Here is a 25,974-nt window from a genome sequence, read left to right as displayed (position 1 = left end):
TGCTTGTGAAAAGTCTTTACTTTCCCAAAATTTCTCAATGAGTGCTGGGCCCCATCCCCAGATTTGATTTGTAGGTCTGGGTGGCACTCAATAAATCCCAGGGTATGCTGATGCTGCTGGTCTTCAGATCATATTCTGAGTAAGACCTGCCTTAATGACCATCATCTCTTATGTGGATTACTCATATGGCGCAAAAATGTTCTTTGTTAAATGAAATTTTCATCATGTGACTTTCCTGCTTGAAATACTTTGACTGCACTAAGTTGACTCTCAATAGCCTGAGCATAGTCGACAAAATCCCAAGTGATCTAACTTGGTTTACCTACCTTCTCCTATGTGATACACAGCTATCTGCCCTCCAGCTAAACTGGCCTTCCCTCCATGTCTCAAATAAGATAGTCTCTCCCAGGAACTTTGCATACATGGCTCTCTTTGACTAGAATGCTTTCATTCTTTCCTCCATGTAGTCAATTTCTGCTCATCCTTCAAAAGTCAACTCAAATATCATTTCCTTGATGAAGTTTTCCTTGAATTCCATATTTGGTCAGATCCCCCTGTTATTCTCTACCACAGGAGCCTGCAACTTGCCTTCAAACTTCCTAATATGTTTGTGTGATTATTTGATTAGTCCTTCTCTCTTAATAGACCATAAGGTACAGGAGGGCAAGGTTTATGTTTTCCCTTTTCTTGTACTCTCTTAGGTGCAAAACAGAGGGACTGACCCAAACATAACAGGTACTCTAAACTCTGTGTTCAGATAATGAACTAAATTATTATAAGATGAATTCAAACTTTGTAATAGTAATACTATTGGTTACAAGAGTGACAGTTAACACTTACTGAGCACATGTTATGTGTCAGACACTGTGCAAGGCACTTTACACTTCACTTAAGCCTATGAAACAGATGCTATTACTGTTATTGCCATATTACAGAAGAGAAAACTGAGGCTCGGGAAGTTGAAGTTAATTGCTCAAAATCACACAGTTCATAAGGGACAGAAGGCTTTTGGTCTGGTAGATATGAATGTAGACTCTGAGAGTCAATATAACAAGCATTTATGTGTTTCTTTATATTTTCTATAGCTTACTTTATCTGATTCTCTTAAATGCTTTTAAGAGCTAAATATTTCTGCTTGCCTCTTACAGGCAAGGTTAGATATTATAGGGTTAAACAGCTTGGCTAAGATCACCTACAGCACCTTGGTGACTGTGCAAGGACTCAAACTCGAGCCTTCACACACAAAGGTCATATTTTTTTCCATTCTAACCCACTAGAAATGGTTAAAAATGCTTTCTATGATAAGATAATTTTTACTACATTTTTCTTCTCAAATATGCATCTGAAAATGTGAATTCCTTCGAACATCCTCCAAAGTTGCTAAAGGCCAACACTGAACTACTTCTTAGAGAGCTCTTTCAGCCTTCAGAGCTATTTACATGCCAAAGTTTCTAGGTAGAGTAAAATACTTATTCTTTTCACATTCAGAGTGGTCCCATTGTCTCCATCATCAGGCATGGGGATTTCTGAGTTGTGTGCAAGTTGCTAGCATCAGCTGCATTCTAGCAGCTGTCTTCTCAGGTGCTTTCCCCTGGCCTTTTCTTGCCGGCATGCTCAGGGGACACACTCACTTCTCTCAGCCGCCTTTTTTGTTTACCTCCTTTGTGCCTTTATTGGCCCAACCTCCCAGAGGCAGCTGTGACAGACAGGACTGAGGCAGAGCAGAGAGATGTCAGTGAATAATCCTTCAGACCCCAGTCTACATGCCTGAATTAAAATGCCTTAGAACAACCCGGTCACTTCCCATACAAACAGATGTTAATTTATCAACCCAGCAGAAAACTCCAGAACACCAATCCCTCTCTCTGTGTAAGACAGAGAATTGAAATGTGTTCTCTAAGGAGAGAAAAATAAAATATTCCAGCAAAGGAACTAATGTCTAGTAATAGAAAAGTGAAGGATGAGGTCAGAGGTCTTTCTTTGGAGGAAAGGTAACCATAAAGTTGAAATAGAAAAGCAAAATGAGTTTATATGAGAATATAGAGAGACGTATACAACATCTCAAGGCTATTCTAACATGGAAGCAATATAGGGCTTCAATTGAAACAGCAAGAAAAACTATTTATTCATTCGCCCATTCAGCAAATAGCATTTACTATGTATCAGGAACTATTCTAGGCACTGTAGATAACAAGATTAATATGGTACCAATGTCACCCTCAAACATGCATAATGAAACAGAGATGTATAAAGAGAAAGTTATAACACAAGGTGGTGCCTACTGTGATGCATGGAAACATCGTGTGAAACAGAAGGTCATAGTTGAAAGCCTCACAGATGAAATAGGCTTGAATTGAATCTCAACAGTTTCATTAGCTTAATATGAGGACGGAATTTGGAAGTGGGGAGTAGCATTCCTGGCAGGGGGAACACCGAGTACAAAGGCACAAGGCAAGTTAGAATATGGAAGATTTTTTAAAAAACAAAACTATAAAATAATTAGGCTGAAGTCTGGGATGTGCTGACATGGGAATGATGAGAAATGAAGGGAACAGGGAGGATAGAAACAGGGAAGGATGGGTTTAAAGAGACTGTAGGTTGGGACTAGCTCATGAATGGCTTTATATGCCAGAATGAAGAGTTTTTATTTATCCTGAAAGGCAATGAGGAACTCCTGAAGGCTCTGTCATAAGACAGTAGCATGTGTTTTGTGGAGAGGCACACTTGGGGATTGCAGGACACACTTCACGAAGGCAGCTTTGGAGACAGTGAGGAGAAAAGACTTGAGGGTGCACAACTGGAGGTTGGTCTGCAGATTGAGATGAGTTATTGTAGCTCTGGACCAAAATTGTGAGGGTCTGACCTAAGACAGTGTCAGGAAGCATGAATTTCTGGTGCCAGTGATTGTGTAAATTTGATGGATGACATAGAGTAAAGGCTCATCACTGAAAACTAAAGCACTGTTTTAATACAATTGTAGCCAGTTGATATTATATAATTATTCATGTTGCTAGTATAGTTTAAGCATGTGTAAATGATGTAAATTTTGTGTTAATTTTATAATTCCTGTCCAACTCAAGAGACATAGGTCCTCTTGGCTAAGACCTCACAAAACTTTTGTGGGATCTTGTTGAAGATGGATAGATATTCATGGCTTTCTGATAAGGTAAGGGAAAACTAGAAACCAGCCCACAGGCCAGGGTTCAGAGTTAGCCAAGGTCCAAGCATTAGATTCCAGGCTCCTTAATGTGAGGTTCTGAGGATCCAGCACTCTGAAAAATGGGAGCAGGCAGGTTCTTCTGGTGGGAAGAATATCAGGGGTGGAAAGAATATTCATTAAATGGCTATGATGTACAAGGCCACTCTCATGGGCATGCGGTCTGTGCAGTCACATAGACCGCATGCTTATAAAGGCCCCATGCTTTCATTTAATGCTCTGCTGGTGCTGTCTTGAAATTTTTAGCAACTTTTTAACAAAGGCTTCTGCACTTTCATTTGCACATTATGTGGCTGTTCCTGATAATGTGTGCTGAAAAATGGTTATCTCATTTGGCCCTTCGTAAGACATCTATAAGGATGATATTGGATCTCTATTTTAGAGAAGATCAAGCTGAGGCTCAAACAAGCAAAGTCACTGAACTAGGATACATACCTACTGAATGGTAGAGAGCTGAGATTCTACTCCAAAACGTTCTGATTCTAGCTATTATTGAGCTAATCCTTCCTTGATAGTTTGTCAATCACTCACCCCAAGGGGTATGTATAGTCCCTGGCATGCCTACCATCCACTGTCATAGACTAAGGGCAGGTGAGGGAGTGTCATGGGCTTCCTAGGTAGAAAGCTTAGGTTTGCCAGGTGCATGAGCATGACTTAGTATTTCAGAGTACGAGGGGTCAGGAATCAGAATTGCCAGGACTTGGATCCCAGCCCTCCCACTGAACTTCTCTGTGAATCAGTATCTTTAACTGTGAAATATGATAGTAATAGGATATACCTCAAAGGGTTGATGAGAGGATTAAATTGAAGCAACAACACAGGCAAAGAGCAGAGCACAGAGCTTGGCCCACAGTGAACACTCAGTAAATGTTAGCTGTTTCTATTTTATGAAGTTGTCTGTGCTAAGTCAGGTAGGTGCTAAGGCTGACTTTGAAGAAGTGAAAGCATGGAGGCATCTAGTTAGGCAGTATCACTGAACACTAAATCTAAGCAGAACAAGCTAAGCTAAGCAGTTTCTGATGAATGCACTGTGACCTGATCTCTACGTTTGTCTCACTTTCTTCTCATCATTCTGGCTGCAGAGCGTGGGTCAGTGAAGAGCACTTCAAAAACTGGACTTACGTAAAACCTCTGCTCATTGATTAAACAATGCAACTTTAGTCATGACCATAGGAAAAGAATAGGCTCTCTCAGAGTAGCTTGTTCAGATAGACGAAAAGAAAAGACAGACTGCTTATGTTTACAAATACAAAGCTTATGTGCAAATAGAAAGATAAACTGCAAGACAGACTCTCCATACAGGCTGTATGTGCTACCTTCAGCGCACGTACTTCCTCAACCCTTTGCCTTCCTGTTACCATGACTTTGAAGTTGTCTTCCATAAATGCATTTGTGAGATTCACCTCTTGAATGCAAAAGGCCTAAGAGGCAAATATAAAATATTAATCTCCTATCAAGACTGAAAATGTATATTGGAGAATCTTCATAAAATCTTTTAACATAAAGAACAATGCATGCTTTCTATTTGAGGGCATGCAAAGTCTCAGGTAAGGCTTCAGATGAATCAAGCTGGAGAAAGCAATTGAGAGTAGTCACAATAATCTGACCCAACATTTTCGAATACACTTAGTTGAAAGAAGCATCGTAACTGTTTGGTGGCCCTACAGACTTTATGAAAACTGCAAATTTTATAAGCTTCAGAACCAAATGCTCTCTTCTGTGTTGCTACACACACACTCATCCCCAAATGTGTTTCTATGAAACTAGATATTGAAGTTGTACAACACAACTTCACATTCTTTGACACTCTTCTTATCAAGAGGTAGAATTTTGGTCTCCTTCCCATGAATCTGAGTGGACTTGTGGCTGCCCCACTCAATATGGTATGGCAGAAGTTATGCTATGTAACCTCCTAGATGAGGTCACAAAAATTCTTGCAGCTTCTGCCTGGTTCATGAAACACTAGACTACCAGACTAACGACTACCCAAACCCACCATGCTGACGAGGCCTTGGGTAGGCACTTTGGTTCACTGTCTCAACTGATCTCAGCCTTTCAAGATGCCATACATGAGTGAAGCCACCTTATACCTTCCAAACAGGTGCATTTCCCCACTGAACACCATCAAATACCAACCTCTGCTAACTCCACATGGAAGAATAATTAGTCGCCCATGGCCAACTTAAATTCCTGACCCACAAAATTGTAAGATATAGTTATTGTTATTTTAAGTTGCTAGGTCCTAAGGTAGTTTGTCATAACTGTAACACTAGATAAACTGTTTTGAGTTTGACTCTACAACCCAGTGAGTAAAAATATGGTTATATATATTACACAGGAAAAATATTACAAGGTCTCATATTCAGGAAACCAAGTCTCCTTGGGGCTCTTCACAAGTACTTCTAACACTCAGAGGAAATGTCCCTATAATCTAGTCCTCTTGGCTTCCAAAGAAGTAAGAATCTAAGTTTTATACTGTCCTCCAGGCTCACTTGGATGCTTTCAGTTGCTGCCAAGGCCACCATTTATATAAGCCTAATGCCCATGGTGCTAATGACTTTAACATTCTCAACAGCCTGAGGAGAACTTTATAAAAAAATATTGCATTTGCTGTTGTATTGCCTTTCTCTTGGCTTGGACTCTGGTTTGAATCAATGGGAGGGCTAGGTGGAAAGATAATTTTGTTTTGCTCAGAATGATCTTTCCTTTCTCCCCAGGTCTCACTCAATCTTAGAATAAACTATCTTTTTATTTTGTGTGATCTCAAGCCTGGTTTCACTAGCTCTTGATAAAATTAATTCTTGGTTCTTTAGACGTGGTGAAATTCTAAAGCAACTACAAGTGTTGTCCATGCTGGGAACTCTGGTATTCACAAAAACACTCATTTGGATACAACATATTCTATTTAAAAGTACATTCTTGCTGTTGTTCATTTATTAAATGGGTGGGCATGACATCTTTTGCTCTGAAATTTGTATGTTAAGTGAAAACATTCCATATGCAATGCTATGAGCCCATTACTTAACAGCCAAATGGGGAAGTCACATGTGCTTCAAATTTAAAATTGTTATTTTGGGAATACTCTGAAATTTTACAACCCAAATCATTGTCTCTTTTCCTATTTTGAGTTCCAATTCTGAAATAACTAGATGACATAATCAAATATTCTAAAAATCTTCCAGAGTCATATTGAATAACTAAATGTAAAAGAACTCATTAAGAATATCTTCTTAGTGTTAGAAGCAAAATAATGGATGAGAAAGATATCTACACTGAAAGCTATACGACACTGATGAAAGACACTGAAGAGGAGACTAATAATAGAAAGATAGTCCATGCTCATGGACTGGAAGAATTAATATTGTTAAAATGTCAATACTACCCAACACAATATATAGATTCAATGCAATTTCTATTAAAATCTCAATGACATATTCACAGACAGAAAATAATCCTAAAATTCATATGGAACCACCAAAGACCCGAAATAGTCAAAATGATTCTGATCAAAGAAAAAAAAAGGTTGGCAGCATCTGACTTCCTGATTTAAAATTATATTATAAAGCTATAGTAATAAAAATGTAATAGTGCAGGCATTAAAAACAGACAAAGAACAGGGAAACAGAATAGAGAGCCCAGATATAAATCCAAACATATATGGTGAACTAATTTTGACAAGGACATCAAAAAGACACAGCAGGATAAGGAAAATCTCTTCAATAAATGATACTGGGAATAAAAACTGGACTTCCACATTCCAAAGAATAAAATTGGATCCATATCATATACCATACACAAAATTCAACTGAAAATCAATTAAAAAAACCTAAATATAAGACCTGAAACCATAAAACACTTAGCAGAAAATATAGAGGAGGAAAAGCTCCTCTCCAAGACATTGGTCTTGGCAATGATTTCTTGAATCTTACACCAAAAGTTCAGTCTACAAAAGCAAAAATTAAATAAACAAGACTACGTCAAACTAAAAAACTTCTGCATAGCAAGGGAAACAGTCAACAAAATGAAAAGGTAACCTACAAATTGAGAAAACAAATTTCAAACCACACATCAGAGAAGAGGTCAATATCCAAGACTGATAAAGAACACGTACAACTCAATGGCAAGGAAACATATAACACAAATAAAAAATAAGCAAAGGACTTGAATACTTCTCCAAAGATGACATAAAAATGACCAATAGATATATAAAATGGTGTTCCACATCACTAATCATCAGGGAAATGCAAATTAAAACCACTAGGCAATATCATCTCACACCATTAGGATGGCTATTATCAAAAAGACATTAGATAACAAGTGTTGGCAGGGGTGCAGAGAAAAGGGAACCCTTCTAAACTGTTGGTAGGAATGTAGATTGGTGAAGCCATTATGAAAAACAGTATGGGGGTTCCTAAATAAATTAAAAATAGAACTACCATATGACCCAGAAATCTGTCTTATGAGTATACATTAAAAGAAAAAGATATCTGCACTCCCATGTTCATTGCAGCACTAATCACAACAGCCAAGATACGGAAAAAACTTAGGTGTCCATCAATAGAAAAACTTGATAAAGAAACTTATATATATATATATATATATATGAATATTATTCAGCCTTAAAAACGGAGGAGATCCTGCCATTTGTCACAACATAGATGTAAGTTGGAGAACATTATACTGAGCTAAACAAGCCAGACACAGAAAGAAAACTTGCATTATCTCACTTATATATGGAATCATAAGGTGAAAAACAGATCAAATATATAGAGACAAAGAACAAAACATTGGTTAACATTGGGGTGGGGAGAAGAATTTGGGGGGATGCAGTCCAAAGGATACAAAACAGCAAATATGCAGCATGAACAAGTTGAAAGACTTAATGTACAACAAGAAGACTATAGTTAATAATAGTGTGTTGTACTTGGGATTTTTGCTAAATGAGTAGCTTACAGCTGCTCTTGCTACAGGGGTGGAAGTGGGTAACTATGTGAGATAATGGATATGTTAATTTGTTCCACCCAGTAACCATTTTACTATATATATATATATCCTATAGAGTAATATATATATATTAAATATACACAATAAAAATTTTTTTAAGTAAGTAATGTTTCTTACTGTAATTATCTGTCATGAATAGCTCATTGTAAAAGAGGAAGGTCATGAAGAAATTTGCTTCCTTTTTGCTTTTATCATGATCTGAAATCGTAAGACTGAATATGAATATACCTGATTCAGACAGCTTATGTGTACACTTGCATGAACATAGCGTGTTGCCCAAATAGTGGTACGAATAATTCTGGTGGTACACAACATTATTTTAAGGGGAAAACATAAATATCTTACATTTGAATATGTACATATTAATTAAAACGTGTATTTGAAGCTAAAATATGCAGCTAGCATATCAAATTTACCTTTAGACATGTTGATGGATAAAATACCACGAGATCACCACGTTTCCCCATTTATTTCCTTTGCTCTCTCCCCTTTTCTCCTCTTTTCTTCCTATCTTTCACAGTTATTCTTTCTTTTCCTCTACCCATCCCAATGCTAAAGAAGCGTCTTCAGCCCTCCCTATTTCCACACAACAGTTTTTATTTATTCAACAGCTTAGGTCAGTTTGAGATTTGCTTCATACATATCCAGCTTGTAAACAGAGGTTCCCCCTTTGGAGGCATTCTCCCTTAAAAAAGAAAGGCAGTTAATTATAAATAAATTATTTTTGCTGTAACAAGTGTGTGTGCGTGTGTGTGAGTGTAAACACACAGATATATGCATATATATATACGTACATATATATGTGTGTATGTATCCATATATCCATTTCACAAACAATTGAAAACCTAACATATTAAAAAGAATTGGGCTTTTTGGGGCATTTTACTATGTCATCAGATAATTAAATTTTAAAATGTAAAAATAAATAAATTGAAGTGCATCAATCTGTAAATAAAATAAGGGACAATGACTGGGGCAACAAATTGGGACCTGTTCATGACATAACATTTAGACCTGTGTATAAGTCATTTTTCTACATCATAGTTTCCTCATCTGTAAATAGGAAATAATCCATATTTATTTGAAGGGTTACTGGGAAAATTAAATAAAATAACATATATGCTGGTTGGCATAATAAAATTGATTAGGTCTATTATTACTTGGATTTCCCAGTATACTTTTTACTTTTCTAATTTACAAAAAAGCTTAAAAGCAATGTTTTCATTTAATATTTATTTATGTTTGCCTTCTATTTGAAGTTAGTGATCCTGGTTTTGTTTTCATGGTAGTGGCTTAGTTTTCTTTTGCTTACAATTTATTTAAGTAAAATGAAACAGTGAATCAGAATAAAGAAAAACATCAAGTAAGCAATAGCTCAGGAGGTATAAACATGGAAATGGCAAACCTTGATGGCGACGTGAGAATGAATGCGTTTGTGAGTACAGAGTTATCCATAACCTTATCAAAACCCAAGATTCTCTTTTAAAATAAATAGTTGTATTTCCTTTTTTACTATTTAGAAATAAAAATCATCATAACAAAACTTGCCTACCTATACACATTATTTTCAAATATACATATATATATAGAGACAGAGAGAGAGAGAGAGAGAGAAACAGAAAATAAAAATGAAGTTATTTACTCTGCAATATATATCTCAACAAGAAATGCTGAGGTATGACCAACTAGAGCAGAAGATATAATAAAACAGTTGCATAATTGGACCAGTATGTAGAATCACTGCAAATGCTATGCCTCTGAGTGCAGAACACCTGAATATGTGCTCCATCAGACCAACAAGTGCTGTGAGCCACTAAGATTTTCTTACATGGTGAAATTCTGAATGTGATAAAGCTCAATCTTCACTCACTTACACTATGGTTTTATTTTTGAAAATTCAGTGGGAAATAAATCCTTTCAAAAAGCACTTTGCATGTTAAGTTCAGGATTCAGGTAATTAGAATCCAGTGTTTCACCTCCTGGAAAGTCTGACTGGACATTAGAAAGTCATGCAAGAAACTGGACAATTCTTCAATTGCAAGATCATTCCACACCTTAACAGTATATTTAGCAGCTCTGACTCTTGCCCAATAAATGACAAAAGCATTCTCCTAATTACTGAGTCAAAAACCTCCAGAGATTTGCAAACTTCCCTGGGAGATGGTAGCATCTCCACCTCCACAGAGAATCAGTGGCTTAAGAACAAGGACCTTGAAGTCAAGCAAGAATGTTTATGCATTTGGGGTTTTTTATTTACTAGTCTGTAATCTTGGGCAAATGACTTAACTTCTAATCTATTCAATATAAATGTAACTAGATGTTTTAGGTTGAATTTTATCTTCCCCAAAAGATATGTTGCAGTCTAATCCCCAGTATCTCAAAATGGGACCTTTTTTGAAGATAGGGTCTTTACAGAGGTAATCAAGTTAAAAGGAGGTCATTAGAGTAGGACCAAATCCAATGTGACTGATATCCTCATTTAAAAGGGAAAATTTGGACACAGACCATCACATAGGGAAACCTGTATGTAAAGATGAAGGCAGAGATCTGGGTGACACTCTACAGGCCAAGGATCACCAAAGGTTTCCAGCAAACCACCACCAGCAAAGTGAGAGGCATGGGACAGATTCTTTCTCACATCCCTCAGAAGGAACCAACCCAGCTAACATCTAGAGGAACTACTAGCTTCCAGAACTATGAGATAACAGATTTCTGTTGTTTAAGCCACTCAGTTTGTGGTACTTTATAATGGTAACCCTAACAAACTAATACACCACAATAATATTTTTTGCAGAATTGGGAATATTATCCTAAGAACAACCTTAAATCTTTGTTCTCTACGTTTTTCTTTCCAGGAAACTGATGATATTGGACCTACTAATATGCAAATAGGTTTGCAAAATTAGCTTTCTGTAGAGAGGATAGATATGTTAAGATAAACATACGAAAGCTAAGGCTGGTAGATCCAATCATGATGGTCTTTCATGCTATTAGAGAAGACACAACTTGTTGATATTAAAGTTCTGCCAACAAGCTAGAGTGAGGAAGAAAACAAATAGGACATGACATCTCAGTGTGTCCATCTCAGCTTGAAGGATAACGAGAAAGAACAGGGAAAACCAGAGATGATCTCCCACTATGTGGTTTTATAGCTCTGAAGCATGGAGAAATTGTATTGGATAGCTTTTTCCCTATCACTTTTTCTGTAAGGTCAGGAGAGCAATCACAGCATTAAGGAACAAATAGGCAAAGCAGCACAATCACAGAATGTCAAAACGTATCTGGGAAGGATAAGATAAGCATCTGCTTTCTAAAGCATATTAAAAGAAAATGATCCTTGAAGAAAGGAAGGAGGACACTTGAAGTCATAAGCATATTTTTTAAAACCAGAAATCCAGACATATTTTTAAGTACCCATACGCTAATAATCAGTTTCAATTCCCTTCAGCAAGTATTTACTAAGAAACTACCATCTGATGAACACTGTTTGAGACCCCAGGCTTCAGGCACTGGGGATGTAGAAGTGTGCCTTCAAAAGCTCACAACTGTATCTACAGACAGATATTTATATAAATAGCTATAATGCAGTACGATTAGCCTACGGTAGATGGCAATTTTCAGTCTTGTAACTGGATCAATTAGTTTTCTTAGAATGTCAGGCAATTCCCCATGGTGACTAGCTTAAAGGGAACTGCTGCCTTTAATGATTTCTACCCAAGTGTGTCTAAGGCTGCAGAGACATCTGATTAAAAAACTGAGCTCAAGAAATTCTTGCTCCCAACCTGTACGCCATACTTTCTACCTATCTAGCCTATACGTCTCCATTGTTTGGTCCTGACACCTAGATTCGGATATTGTGAAGAAGCTTAAAAAGAAAAATACTCATATGGATTTGGAGTGACCTACACAAGGCGCCTATCTTAAGAAGGACAAGTCTGCAGTCAGCGGATATTTCAGACAAAGGAAATCCTTTCCCCTTTGTTCCAGCGGATGGCAGCTTTATCACTCTCTGCCAGTCTGCATTCTCAGCAACATCCTCTATTTTCTTTTATCTCAGTCCTCCTTTCAATGATTATAGTATAATTACATAGAGCTGGAATCCTTTTGTTTTATCATATTTGCTATGTAGGCCTTATGTATTGACAGTGGGAAGGACACAATGGTCTGAACTGTGTTTTGAGGTATCCTGTCCCAAAGAGATAGTCTCCAATACTTCATAACTACTGTATATCCAAAATCCACATCATCAGGGAATATCCTCCAAGGAAAAATAACTTACAAAAGGGGATCACATTTCCATATGCAGGCTCTCCTTTTTGACATTGATCTCAATACCTCAAAGTAATGAGTAAGATATAGAAGCTAGGGATGCTGCTAAGCATCTACACTGCACAGGACAGCCTTCTACCACAAGAATTACTGACCCAAAATGTCAACAGTGGCAAGGTTGAGAAACCCTGTGTTAGAGTACAATTTAAATATTGTTACACAAGACCCCAAAATAAGTGACTCAAACAAGATAGAAATGCAACAAAACAAGATAGAAATTTTGTTGTCTGGGGTGGAAAGTGGATCTATAAACATACCCAGGTTCCTTCTATCTTGTTGCTCTGCATTTCATTATGTTATTATCCTTGTCAAATGGTTGAAACTGGCTTTCCAGCCTTGTCTTAACTTTTTCTTTTTAAGGGAAAGAATAAACATCATTGTAATATTGTTACAACGAATAAAACTGAAACTATCTTTTTTTTTTTTAGAGCCAGTAAATAAACTTTAGCAACACCTTAGCCATTATTGTTTCTATTTCAAATATACAATTCCTTTTCGTCTTTTAATTTTATTTCATTTTAACTTCCAGGATACATGTGCAGGATGTGCAGGTTTGTTACATAGGTAAACGTGTGCCATGGTGGCTTGCTGCACCTATCAATGAAGCATTCCCCTTGAAAACCAGCACAAGACGAGGATGCTCTCTCTTACCACTCCTATTCAACATAATATTGGAAGTTCTGGCCAGGGCAATCAGGCAAGAGAAAGAAATACAGGGTATTCAAATAGGAAAAGAGGATGTCAAACTGTCTCTGTGTGCGCATGACATGATCCTGTATCTAGAAAACCCCACTGCCTCAGCCCAAAAGCGTCTTAAGCGGTCTTAACTTTTTAACATATGCGTATTAGTTTGCTTGGGCTGCCATAAGAAAATAACACGGACTAGGTAGCTTAAACGATAGAAATTTATTTTATCACAGCTCTGGAAGCTAGATGTCTAAGATCACGGTGCTGACAGGTTTGGTTTCTCCTGAGGCCTCTCTTCTTGGCTTGCAGACAGCTGCCTTCCTGCTGTATTTTCATGTGGTCTTTCTTTTGTGTGTGCACACCCTCAGTGCCTCTTCTGCTTCCTATAAGGACTCTTGTCATATTGGATTAGGTCCCCACTCTTATGGCCTCATTTAACACTAATTATCTTTTTAAAGGCCCTATCTCCAAATACAATCATATTGGGGATTATGACTTCAATATACCTACTTTCTACGGCACAGTTCTGTCCACACCATGGGAAAGGGAAAGGAGATAAATTAGAGAACAAACAATTTCACTTTCAGTTATGTTACCCAGAGATTGCACAAAATACTCTTTCTCATATATCTTGGCCTAAAACTTTAGTCACAAACTCAACCTAATTACAAAGAAGGCTGGGAAATATTTTTTTCTAGTTTGGTAGCCATGCACTAGCTAAAACTCAGGGGATTATGTTACTACAAGGGAAAAGGAAAGCTATTGAAGAAAAAATGAGAATTTTGGATACCAGGAAAATAATAATTTGTTCTAATTTTTGATCTAGCGTTTCTCCCATTTCTCTCTCTGAATTTACCCTAAGTACCAGGGCCCATTTGCTAATGATATGTATTCTTACATAGAACTCAAGGACTGAGGACACCTTACACACCCCTAGATCCTCTTTCATTTAAAAGAGAGTCACAAAACTACAGCCACAGGAAAAGACCTAGTATTTCCCCAGAGGGAGTTTGGAGCCCAAGAAAATTTACTCTAACATGAGATGCTATGTGTCTCTTGTTTTGTGTTTAGAATTTAAGAGCATAGTGAGAAAGGCTCTGTGGCTAGGTAACTGGAAAAGAAAATGCATATGCCGATTTTTTTTTTTAACTGACTTCCTTTTTTGCAGGGAACTCACAGATCTCTGTCTTTAATGACTGGAATTGAGATGTAGCTCTTTAAAGGCATAAAATTTGAGAAATATTCCTGGATAAAAGTTATTAATATACAAATAACTAGTATACATAACGTATAATTTAAGATTTACCAAAATATAATAGTAACATACTTTATTTTAACATATATTAACTCAGTTAATATATGTTAACTATTCATTGACATTGAAGAGTTATAATTCTAATTCAAAATTTCTAGGCAGTTTATGCTGCTAATGGTTAAAACAAGGCTATCATCCAAGTCATTTGTGGAACTTCTATAACAGCCTGCATGTATGTGAAATGCCATTAAGCCTTAACGGGAGTTGTGGAGCAATTACTAGGTTGAAAGAAGACAGCCTCTCACTATTCTCCAGTGAGCACGAAAGAAAGCCAACTCACCGCTTTTCTTGTAGAACATAATTTCTCCTTTGAATTCTGTTTTCTCCTCCAGTGACTTTTCTATTTGAAGCATCAGTTGCTCATTGGTTTCAACCCCAAATAAGAATTTGCAGCTACAACTCTTCTGCATGACTTCAGTTCGGGCAAATCCAGCAAGCTCGCAGAAGCCATCGGAACAGTAGACTATGGGGAAACCCTTAGCCACCTGGGCATTGGCGAGGATGAAGTTGCTATCTATAGAAAGACAAGGAGAAGATACTCAGCAACTAGATAAGTGTGAGATTTTATACACAATTCCTGTATAAATTATAAGCATATGTGTTTAGCTGCCAAAAGGCACGTTCTGATGTGCCGCAGTGGAAAACAGACACTCCAAAACATAAAATGGACTTGACCAGCAGAAGTATGCATTAAGCTCTGACTTAGGCTTGCATTTTGAAACACACTGTGGAGAAACATATATGTTCAGTGGTCTGCTATGTGGCACCTACCATCTAGTTGGCAGTAATGGATGATGCTTTCGATCATGGTTTCTGGATTCATATACTGAATCTGCCATGTAATGTATAGGTGAACTTGAAAAAGTTACTCAAGAACTCTAAATCTCAATTTCCTTAAATCTGCTTTTCCCAAAAGCAAATCCTGAGACTAAGATTTGAGCATAATGAGTTTATTTGGGACGTGATTCCAGGAAGAAAGCAAGTAGTAAGTTGAGATAGGGAAGAGATGAAAGATAATAAAGGGTAAGTTAAAAAGGGGTTCACTGCTGTGGGCAAAATACATGGGTCCTGAAATAATTGTGAGGAGTACAACTAAAGGTTGTCCCACAAAGGGGAGAGAAAGCAGAAGTATTTATCCACTAATGTTCACACATAATTGGTTAAACTTCACTCCTGGGATGTCAATATGTTGGCACATCTGACCTACCCACTTGAGCTAAGTACACTCTCCAGAGATCACTCTGGCAGCAAGATGCCAGAAAACAGTGCTATATAAGGAAAGGATCTGGATACGATCTTCAGGTGAGTCTAGGTGATATTGGCTGGGCAATGACAGGTATGCTACAATAATAATAATGTTATTTACTTCATAGGTGTGTTGTAGGAATTAATGAGATTATACATATTATGTGCTTAGTGAAGTGTCTGGCACAAACAACTACTCAATAAAAAATTATTGTTAAGAGTGCTATTCAGGCTGGGTGTAGTGGCTCAGGCCTGTACTTCCAGCACTTTGGGAGGCCGAGGTGGGTGGATCACGAGGTCAGGAGTTCGAAACCAGCCTGGCCAATATGGTGAAACCCCATCCCTACTGAAAATACAAAAATTAGCCCGGCGTGGTGGTGGGCCCCTGTAATCCCAGCTACTCAGGAGGCTAAGACAGGAGAAGCACTTGAAACTAGAAGGCGAAGGTTGCAGTGAGTCAAGATCGCGCCACTGCACTCCAGCCTGGGCAACAAGGGCGAAACTCCGTCTCAAAAAGAAAAAAAAAAAAGAGTGCTATTCACATATTTATGGTTGTAATATTAACACAGAAGACCTAGAGGACAATCAAAATAGTAAACTATTAAGTAATTAGTAATGGTAAACTATTATTAAGTGCTTAGAAATAACTCCTGGGGGAGAGACAGTCAATATTCAGAGAAGGTTTCCATGGGATAAATTTTTTGAGATTTAATTTGAATATAATGTCGACAGGGAGAAAAAAGATGCATGTTGGAGATGGGGTTTAAGATAAGGCATTCATAAAATGTGTTGGTGGGTGACTCTTGGGTTCACTATGAATGAATTAGATACTATTATCAAATTAATCATTCATTCATACATGAAACAAATGTCGGACACTTGGTATACCAACACTGTTAGAGACTGGGATTTTAAAGATAAAGATAAAAAACTACAGGATAAGCTGTTAATTTGTTAAAAAGCAAGATTCAGTATAGTATGTTATTATATGAGCTATTTATCTGAAATAAATACATATATATGCACGTGTTTGCATACCAAACATGAAATATTTTTGTATACCTAAAAATAAATGGAATCTGGTAATTGTGTTGTCTCTAGAGAGAGCAACTATAGGCAGAGGTGGGAAAACACTTTTTTTCCCTATATACCCTACTGTAACTTTTGAATTTTACCCCACATGCTTTATATATTGCCTATTCAAAAAACAGTAAGTTTAAATGAGGTTTGCAGCAGACAGACTATCTTTCCTGCCATGGGAAAGAAGGTACTCCAGCTACTTCTTGATGGCCAGCAGGAGAAGTACTGAAAATCTATTCCATGTGTTTCTCCATCTCCTTTTAAGCTTTTGTTGTTTGTTTCCAAACATAGTCCACCATCGGCTGGCAGAACAAAATCCACACTACTCAGCTTTGCTCCAATCAGCGCCTAACCCCAGAGTACCAAGTGTAATGTAAGCATCAGCATCCTGCCTCGGCCCAGCTGGCTCTTCCACCTTCCCAGCCACTCTCTCCCTCTGAAAGCATGAGCTAGAGACACACACGGAGAAACTCCAATTATACATTGTTTTGAAGCCACAGGAGTGAGTTGCATTACCCTAGACTCACAATTAATTCTCTCACACTTTGCAGAATCACTTATTGACTATACATTGTTGTTGGACTTTGTTTCAGGTGTGGATACAAAAAGTTCATCAGATGTGGTCCCAGTCCTTAGCGATCACATATTCATAAACCTGTGGGAGTCTCCAGAGGGGGCACCCTCCTACTGGGGATTGTGGTCTCAGTCTCATCAAGAGTCCCGCACAGCTTTGGGTCACTTTAACAATAGTGTGTGTCTCTCCCCAACTCCATTTTGTAATTTCGGCTGGAAGATTACTTAGAAAATGTAAATACATAGCATTGACAAAGCACTAAACATCCTAAAAAAAGCTTTTAATGCACTTTCAGAAGCCATTTTTCAGTTCACTGCTGACATGTTTATTAACTTTCTATTATATGATAATGCCGGGTAACACAATTTTACCAGATGGCAAGCCCTAGGGTGAGGTGACAGGAGGTATTTAAAGAAGGATAAGCATGATCTCTAGCTCTAAGATACTCTAATTTAGTTAAAGAAACGCATGTACATAAATAACACTAAAACACATCATGTAAGTACCAAATCAGTGGTCCACAAATAATAGGTACTACTAGAGTTGAAAGATCAAACATCTGGGCTTTGGAATGGTTAGGTTGGAATAAGACAAAAATAGATCGAGATGGCCTATCGTAAGTCCTAGAATGTTTGAAGCAGATGCTTGGATGAAGTAGGCTCAGAGAATGAATAAGGAAACAAGAATTGCAGGCAGAATAAACACTGCATTTTATCCTAAAGTCCAGTTCTTAAACTATATAGATATAATAGCTTTTTTTGTTAGTATTTGTCTAGTATATATTTTCCCATATTCCTACTTTCAGGGACTTATGTTTTAGTTTTATCTTGCACATGGCATATATCAAGTTTTAAGTGTAATAGAAAAATACATTCTTCAACCTAAGATGGATATATTTACTTTTATTATTATAAGTATATTACATTGGGTTTTTTACCAACTTAATTTTTGCATTCTCTTCACTATGTTTTGTCATTTTGTCTCTTCTATTTTTTTTCTTTTTTTGAAAGAAAGGCTGGAGTGCAGTGACACAATCACAGCTCGCTGCAGCCTCAACTTCTTGGGCTCAAGTGATCCTCCCACCTCAGCCACTAGAGTAGCTGGGATTAAAGGCACACACTACCACACAGATTTTTCTATGTAGAGATTATACATTAAAAATTCACACCTGGCTAATTTTTGTAGAGATGGGGTTTTGTCATGTTGCCCAGCCTGGTCTTGAATCCTGAGCTCAAGTGGTTCACTCACCTTGGCCTTGCTGGGTTTACAGGCATGAGACACCATACCCAGCTTGCCTTTGCCATTTTTAAAACTTAGGAAATATAGGATACCCCATAAAGACTGTATAATATTATTAAACAATAATAAATATCTGTAGATCATTCATGCAGTGAAAACCCCTGGGTATACCATACAAATTGTATTTCCTTCCTTCCCCAAAAAAGAAGCCCATAACTTGAATCTTTATAATAATCACACACATTTATGTAGTTTTCACCCCTTACTTATGTATCCTCAAGCAACATAGTGCCTATTTTTAAATATTTAGGACATATTTAATGATACTCATTTGGTATATTTCTCAGTTACTTGCTTCATTTATTAATTTCCTTAGCATCTTTATAATTGTTTATGAATATAAGAAAAGACCAGTCCTTCAGAGCTACAATAAACTTTTGACAAAAGATGCTGAAGGATTCACCAAGTTGACTGATCTGTGTTTCAATTAAGGATTATAGTGTGTTTGAGGTGGTTAATTCTTTCTGCAAATATAGTGCAAAAACAAAGGAAAAAATAAAGGCATGTATTTGGTCTTTTCTGTTTATATTTAGCACTTGTCCTCGATATGTAATTGCATTTCAATTCTAAAGAGAATTTAGTGGCAGTCTGAGCTTCATTAAGCTCACTGTACTAGCTACATGAATGGTCCTTGTATTTGGGAAGAGTAGCCTCTCTTGCCCAGCTATCTACTTGGAAACATATGCTTTTCTGAATCCCAGTCCTGGAATCCCTAAAGAAGAAACATAACATTTACTTTAGAATTATGTAAAACAAAGCCACTGCCATAATACTTACGAATTCATCATGGGTATATCACTATCCATACATATGCTAAGGGTATTTAACCTTTTAAGAAATCAATTATGCATATGTGATATGCATCTAAATGCCACACGGCTTTTCTCTGCTTGTTTCTAGGTCATTTTTGTATATATATTCAGTTTGAAAGTGAGAGTAAACAGTAAGATATAAATGTACTTATACACTAGGCAGTTGACTATTTCTCTAAATGCTTTCTTAGCAAGAAGCTTTCATGAATCTTCAGAGAGAATCTCATGATTGGTAAACACCCAGGTCACTGAGTCTGATCTCCTAATATAGAGCACCACTTTCCCCTTCAAATGAAGATGTACTGTTTATTGTTAACTTCTTAAGCCCAAAGAGAATGGGGGTAGGAATGGAAAGGTATAAAAGATGAAAATAAAAAAGAAGAGCAGAAACATTGATCCACTATTAGCTTCTTTCATCTTTGTACTTGTCCCACTTTTCAGAGAACACAGACCTAGAGAACTTTAGTTTCCTGTCTAAGATCCAGTGCTGGAGATTAAAACTCAAGTCTATGTGACTTATTTTACTACACCACCCATTCTGTAAAGAAGTGACTTGCTCCCTACTAGCAGGGGAAATGGGTAAATTGCAGAAAAAATATTTTTACCTATTTCAGTCTCCAAAAAACCCAAAGACACGGAATTTTCTCTCTAGAGATTATACATTAAAAATTCATTGATGACATCTCCTAAGCCAGTCTGGAGGTATTAGCAAACTCTATGTCACTTTCTAATTTCACGCAGAAAATCAGTATTTCAGTGGTCTCAAAATGTTTTGCATACAGCCACTCTGGAGTCTCACAGGCGGCCAGAAATGTCGTTTCTACTCAAATAATCTGGTCTCTAATCTCATGTGCTTTTAATGTATTTCACAGTATTTCAAAGTTTCCCGCTGAAATATCCTCCTACTGGTCAATAAATTTGTATTCCACGGGGCCTAGAAGCATATCCGTAAGCCTGATACTGTTTTCAAATCTTACGTTTAACTTAAAAATTCATCAGAATTTTTCATCATACGCTTTCATATATTATTGCTTGTTGTAGTGTTATTTTGTTTTGATATGGGCCTGTAAAACTTAATTCAATTGAAACTTTGAAAGGTTGTGTTGTTTCTACTATGACTTGTGCATATCGTTTAGTATACTACTACATAATTTAGGTTTGAGAATCACAACTCTAAGTAGAATAGCGTATGCTCAAGAAGATTAGGTAGATACAAACTATTCTCCCTTTGTAGCCTCAAATATTTAAAAATAACCATCTCAGCACCGAGTGTAATAACTCTCCATATGGCAGATCCCTGAAGCCAGTCAAAGCAATGGGGTCGCTGATACACAATGACTTGGCATCATACAGAAACCTGTATTCTCTTGGCTCTTTCTGCCAATTATGCAGAAATTGAGACATTTATAGTTCAAATCTGTATTTCTGAAGAGTATCTTTGATATTGGTTCTCTTTTTAAAAAGAATCCTTGTATTGGGTTAGCAAGTACTCATAATAACACACGCTGTTGACACGGAAGGTAGACAAATATAAGTCCTCCATGCTTCACTTTCCTGCACAGAGCAAGAAACAAACAGGAACTTTTGACATTGTTTTGTGAGTTGCCCCCCTATGCTTTCAGAATTACCTTTACATACAGGTTCAACAAAGACAACGTTTGTATCCCCTGTGATATTAAACACAGTCATTTCTGGAAACTACTTTGTATAGAAAGATAGAATATTAATGTTTATGACTTTAAAATATTTAAACGACCTTTGCACTTTATATTGATTTCAGGGAGCTTAATTGCATCATTTCCAAGTATAATAGCATCTTTATTAGATTAATAGTACTGGCTCCAAGCTAAAGTTTACAGCATGACTTCTGCCAAAATTTAGGAGGTTATCTTTATTTGGTAACTTTTCTAACCTTGTTTAAATAGCAGATTAAAAATTTGTAAAAAAGATTTCTCATAGTCCTTGTAATTTATACATCATCCAGTATCAGGCTTCATATTGCTAGGTTTCATTCTTCATTTATGGTTTGATTTTTTAAATACTGTATAGATTATCACTTAAGACAAAGATTGGAAGAAAGCTTTGTAACAATGCAAAGCTCAAAGCTGGAACTCTAGTGCTGAGGTAGTAGTAGAAAGCAGAAAACTGCATCTGTTTATGAGACTATCTTGCTCCCTTCAGTCCAATAAACAAACAGAGAGGCAAATGGAAACAAATGTCCTTCACAACCTCGCCATTGGGTGCACAGTCCTGGGCCAGCAACGTCAGCCTCAGGTGGAAATTCAGAATCTTAAGCTTCACTCCAGACCCAGTGAATCTTAACCCACATTTTAACAAGATTCATATACACATTAAAGTTTGAGATGATTCTTTAGAACAGCACTGGAAAGATCTACAAGAACCTAGTGACAGTAAATGATTGAAGGAAAGTATGTGGCTGAGGATAAAAAAATAAGAGAGACTTATTTTCATTATATACCCATTTTAACTTTTGAATTTTCTGTCATATGCATGTAATATATACTCAAAAACATCTTCTTGGCTGGGCGCGGTGACTCATGCCTGTAATCCCAGCACTTTGGGAGGCCGAGTCAGGCGGATCATGAGGTCAAGAGATCAAGACCATCCTGGCCAACATGGTGAAACCCCGTCTCTACTAAAAATACAAAAATTAGCTGGGCATGGTGGCATGTGCCTGTAGTCCCAGCTACTTGGGAGGCTGAGGCAGGACAATTGCTTGAACCTGGGAGGCAGAGGTTGCAGTGAGCCGAGATCACACCACTGCACTCCAGCCTGGCGACAGAGCGAGACTCCATCAAAACAAAACAAAACAAAACAAAACAAAAACACTTCTTAAAGTTATTTAATCATTCATTTGAATGGTTTAATAAAAATAACTTAATTTTAAAAACAGCAATCTTATTGAAGGAAAAACCTTATATTAACAAATTTTAAAACTTTCATTAAACAAAGGTGAAAGCTCATTAAGATAAACAAACTTGAAGCAAATTTATATACTCCTTCATAATTTAGAATTAGCAAAATCATCAATAAATTTTGTAAATTTCACTTTTCCACCTATATGAGCTTTAGTGTTGAATTGTACTAATTCTTGTCAGGTTTATTGTCCCTTAGAGTTCAATAAGTAAGTTTCATATTGAAAAATAATGCAAGAGAAAAATAAAAAGTTATTCAAATGGGAAAATAAGTCAAACTATCTCCTTTGCTAATGATATTACTCTATACCTAGAAAACCCTAAAGACTCTGCCAAAAGGCTGCTAGAACTGATAAACACTTTCAGTATGGTTTCTGGATACAAAATAGATGTACAAAAATGAATAGCATTTCTATACACCAATGTCCAGGCTGACAGTCAAATCAAGAACATAATCCCATTTACAATAGCCACACAGAAAATAAAATACCTACGAATACAGCTAATTAAAGAGTTAAAAAAAATCTCTACCATAAAATTTGGCTGAAAGAAATCAGAGATGATATAAATAAATGGAAAAACAGTCCATGCTCATGGATTGAAAAAATCAGTATCTGTCCATACCATCAAAAAGAATTTACAGATTCAACACTATTCTGATGAAAATACCAACATCATCCTTCACAGAATTAGAATAAAATATTCTAAAATTCATATGGAAACAAAATATAGCTCAAATAGCCAAAATAATCTTCAGCATAAAGAACAAAGCCAGAGGCATCACACTACCCAACTTCAAAGTAGGCTATAAGGCTATAGTAACCAAAACAGCATGGTACTGGTACAAAAACAGACACATAGACCAATGGAACAGAATAGAAAATTCAGAAACAAAGCCACACACTTACAACCATACGATACTTGACAAGACCAACAAAAACAAGCAATGGGGAATGGACTCCTCTATTTAATAAATGGTGCTAAGATAACTGGTTAGCCATATGCAGAAGAAAGAAATTGTACCCCTACCAGTCACCTTATACAAAAGTTAACTCAAGACGGATTCAAGATTTAAATGTTAAGACTTCAAACTATAAAAATCCTGAAGAAAACTTAGGGAATAGCTTTCTCAATATTCACCTTGGCAAACAATTTCTGGCTAAGTCCACAAAAGGAATTACAACAAAAATAAAAATTGACAAGTGGGACGTAATTAAACTAAAAAGCTTTTCCATAGCAAAATAAACTGTAAACAGACAAACTGCAGAATGAAAGAAGATATTTGCAAACTACGCATCTGACAAAGATCTAATATCTAGAATCTATGTGAAGCTTAAACAAATCAACAAAAAAACCCTATTACAAATGGGCAAAGGACATGAACAGAGACTTCTCAAAAGAAGACATACAAGTGGCCAATAAAAATATGAAAAAATATTCATCATCACTAATCATCAGAGAAATGCAAATCAAAACCCACAACAAGATACCATCTCATAGCAATCAGAATGGCTATTAAAAAGTCAAATAACAACAGATGCTGGTGAAGCTGTGAAGAAAAGGGAATGTTTATACATTGTTGGTTGGAATGTAGATTAGTTCAGCCACTGTGGAAAGCAGTTTGGAGATTTCTCAAAGAATACAAAACAGAACTACCATTCAACCCAGCAATCCCATTACTGGGTATATACACAAAGGAAAATAGATCATTATAACAACAACAAAAAACAAAAACAAAAACCAAAAAAACACGTGCACTCATGTTCATCACAGTGCTATGCACAATAGCAAAGACATGGAATCAACCTAGGGGCCCATCTATAGTAGATTGGGTAAAGAAAATGGGGTCAAACTTTTCTCCTGCCTTTGCAAAGAGCAAGAAGGAGAAAGCTTATTCTTTGCCATAGCTTCCCCCTTTCAACATACAGAAATGAATAGTAGATAAAAATTGTGACTTCCCAACCCAGAGGAAAAGGAAAGGTGAAGAGTTAAGGAGAAAGTGACAGGGCCTGTATTTTCTGGGACCATTTTCATTTAGTGTAATTTTATTCTTTTAAATAAACATAAGTTTATGTGGCTAAGTGTGGTTTTAATTTTATACCTTTTAAAAAACTTCTTTTAGAAGTTTATTTAAAAACAAAGTAAGACCACAAGACAATATTTTTTATTCAAAAAACACAGTTATTTATATTGACATCTTATTTGGCCTACTGAAAGGCAAGTTAAGTGGAATTTAGCAAATGAAACCAGCCATATTCTATGAATAATACGATTCCCAAAATATTTAATTTAACTTGTCCCCCCAATTCTCCCGAAGCAGTCTAGACTTTACTTGCAATAATATTTAATTCAAATAATACTTTTTAATTTCAAACAGACTGGAACAGCCTCTTTACTTCAAGCATACATGAAGATTTGAGGAAAAAAATGGTTAATTCAGTCATGTTTTAGTCATTTTATTACTTTTACACTTATAGGTCTTTTAAATTTGAATTTTTGAAGACAACATACACAAATTAGTATGACCAATCCATCAGAGTGGACTGATCTTTCTCCATTTAAGTTTTGTTTATATTCTGCAAAAGCTAATGGTATTCAAATGTTTTCCATAATTTGGTAGCATTTTCCAGAACCTCATCTGTCTCCTGCATAGTTTTCTCTGCTTTGCAGTACTCATGTTAGATTAAACAGGAAAGATGAGTAGCTTTACAAGAGATAATTGTAAGTTAAGTAACAGGAAACACAAGACTAAACTGATTTGATGGTCATAGCTATTCCATGGCTGTAATATCGGAGTTTTCTTCTAGAGTCATTATAATAATGCAGAGATGGAAAAAAAAAACTTTTATTAAGGTGATACTTGCTTAAGGCAAGTCTCTGGGAGTCTGCAAGAGAGGTCGAGGCAAGAAGAAGACAATAATTGAGAAACAAACCAACACAGGTGGATGCTGACTCTGCATTACAGAATGGAGATGAGTAGTAAGAAGGAAGCCAAATAAATTAGGCTGAAATAAAGCAGATAATAGCTTTTGTTTATTAAGCAGCTGTGATATGCCAGATGCTCAGGTCAGCATTCTGTATTTTGAATCTGTGGCCCTCACAATAGCATCTTATGGTAAGTGTCATTATAGATGAAGAAACTTTGGCTCAGAAAGGTTGCATAACCTAACAACGCTAAACAGCAAGTTAAACCATCCTTAGAGCTGTAATACTCCTGAGTTCAGTGGAGGATGGCTAGAGGTGAACTAGAGCTAGGATCTAAATGGGCTTTGTTTTATTTTTTCTTTTGTTGTCACCAAGCCCACTGTTTCTCAAAGTACAGTCCTTGTTCACTTCATCCACCTCATCTATTGGAATCTCCTGGGTTGCTTATTATATTCGTAGTTTCACAAACCTTACCTCAGGTCTACTGAAACAGAACCTCCAAGGCATAGGACCTGGTGACCTTCATTTTAAACAAGATTACTCAGTGAGAG

The 25,974-nt window shown here is 36.6% G+C and overlaps 1 protein-coding gene across 1 annotated transcript in view; it reads right to left on the bottom strand.

Moving 5' to 3' along the window:
* KCNH8 (potassium voltage-gated channel subfamily H member 8) overlaps window positions 1-25,974 on the bottom strand; it is a 373,783-nt gene that overhangs the window by 261,326 nt on the left and 86,483 nt on the right. The window contains exon 2 of the mRNA XM_032143681.2: window positions 14,833-15,066. Coding sequence (XP_031999572.1) covers window positions 14,833-15,066 — 234 coding nt within the window. The remainder of the gene's footprint in view (window positions 1-14,832; window positions 15,067-25,974) is intronic.

The sequence above is a fragment of the Hylobates moloch genome, unplaced genomic scaffold (assembly GCF_009828535.3).
Source record: "Hylobates moloch isolate HMO894 unplaced genomic scaffold, HMol_V3 SCAFFOLD_22, whole genome shotgun sequence".
Classification (NCBI taxonomy): Eukaryota; Metazoa; Chordata; class Mammalia; order Primates; family Hylobatidae; genus Hylobates; species Hylobates moloch.
This window is presented reverse-complemented; position numbering and strand designations above follow the sequence as displayed.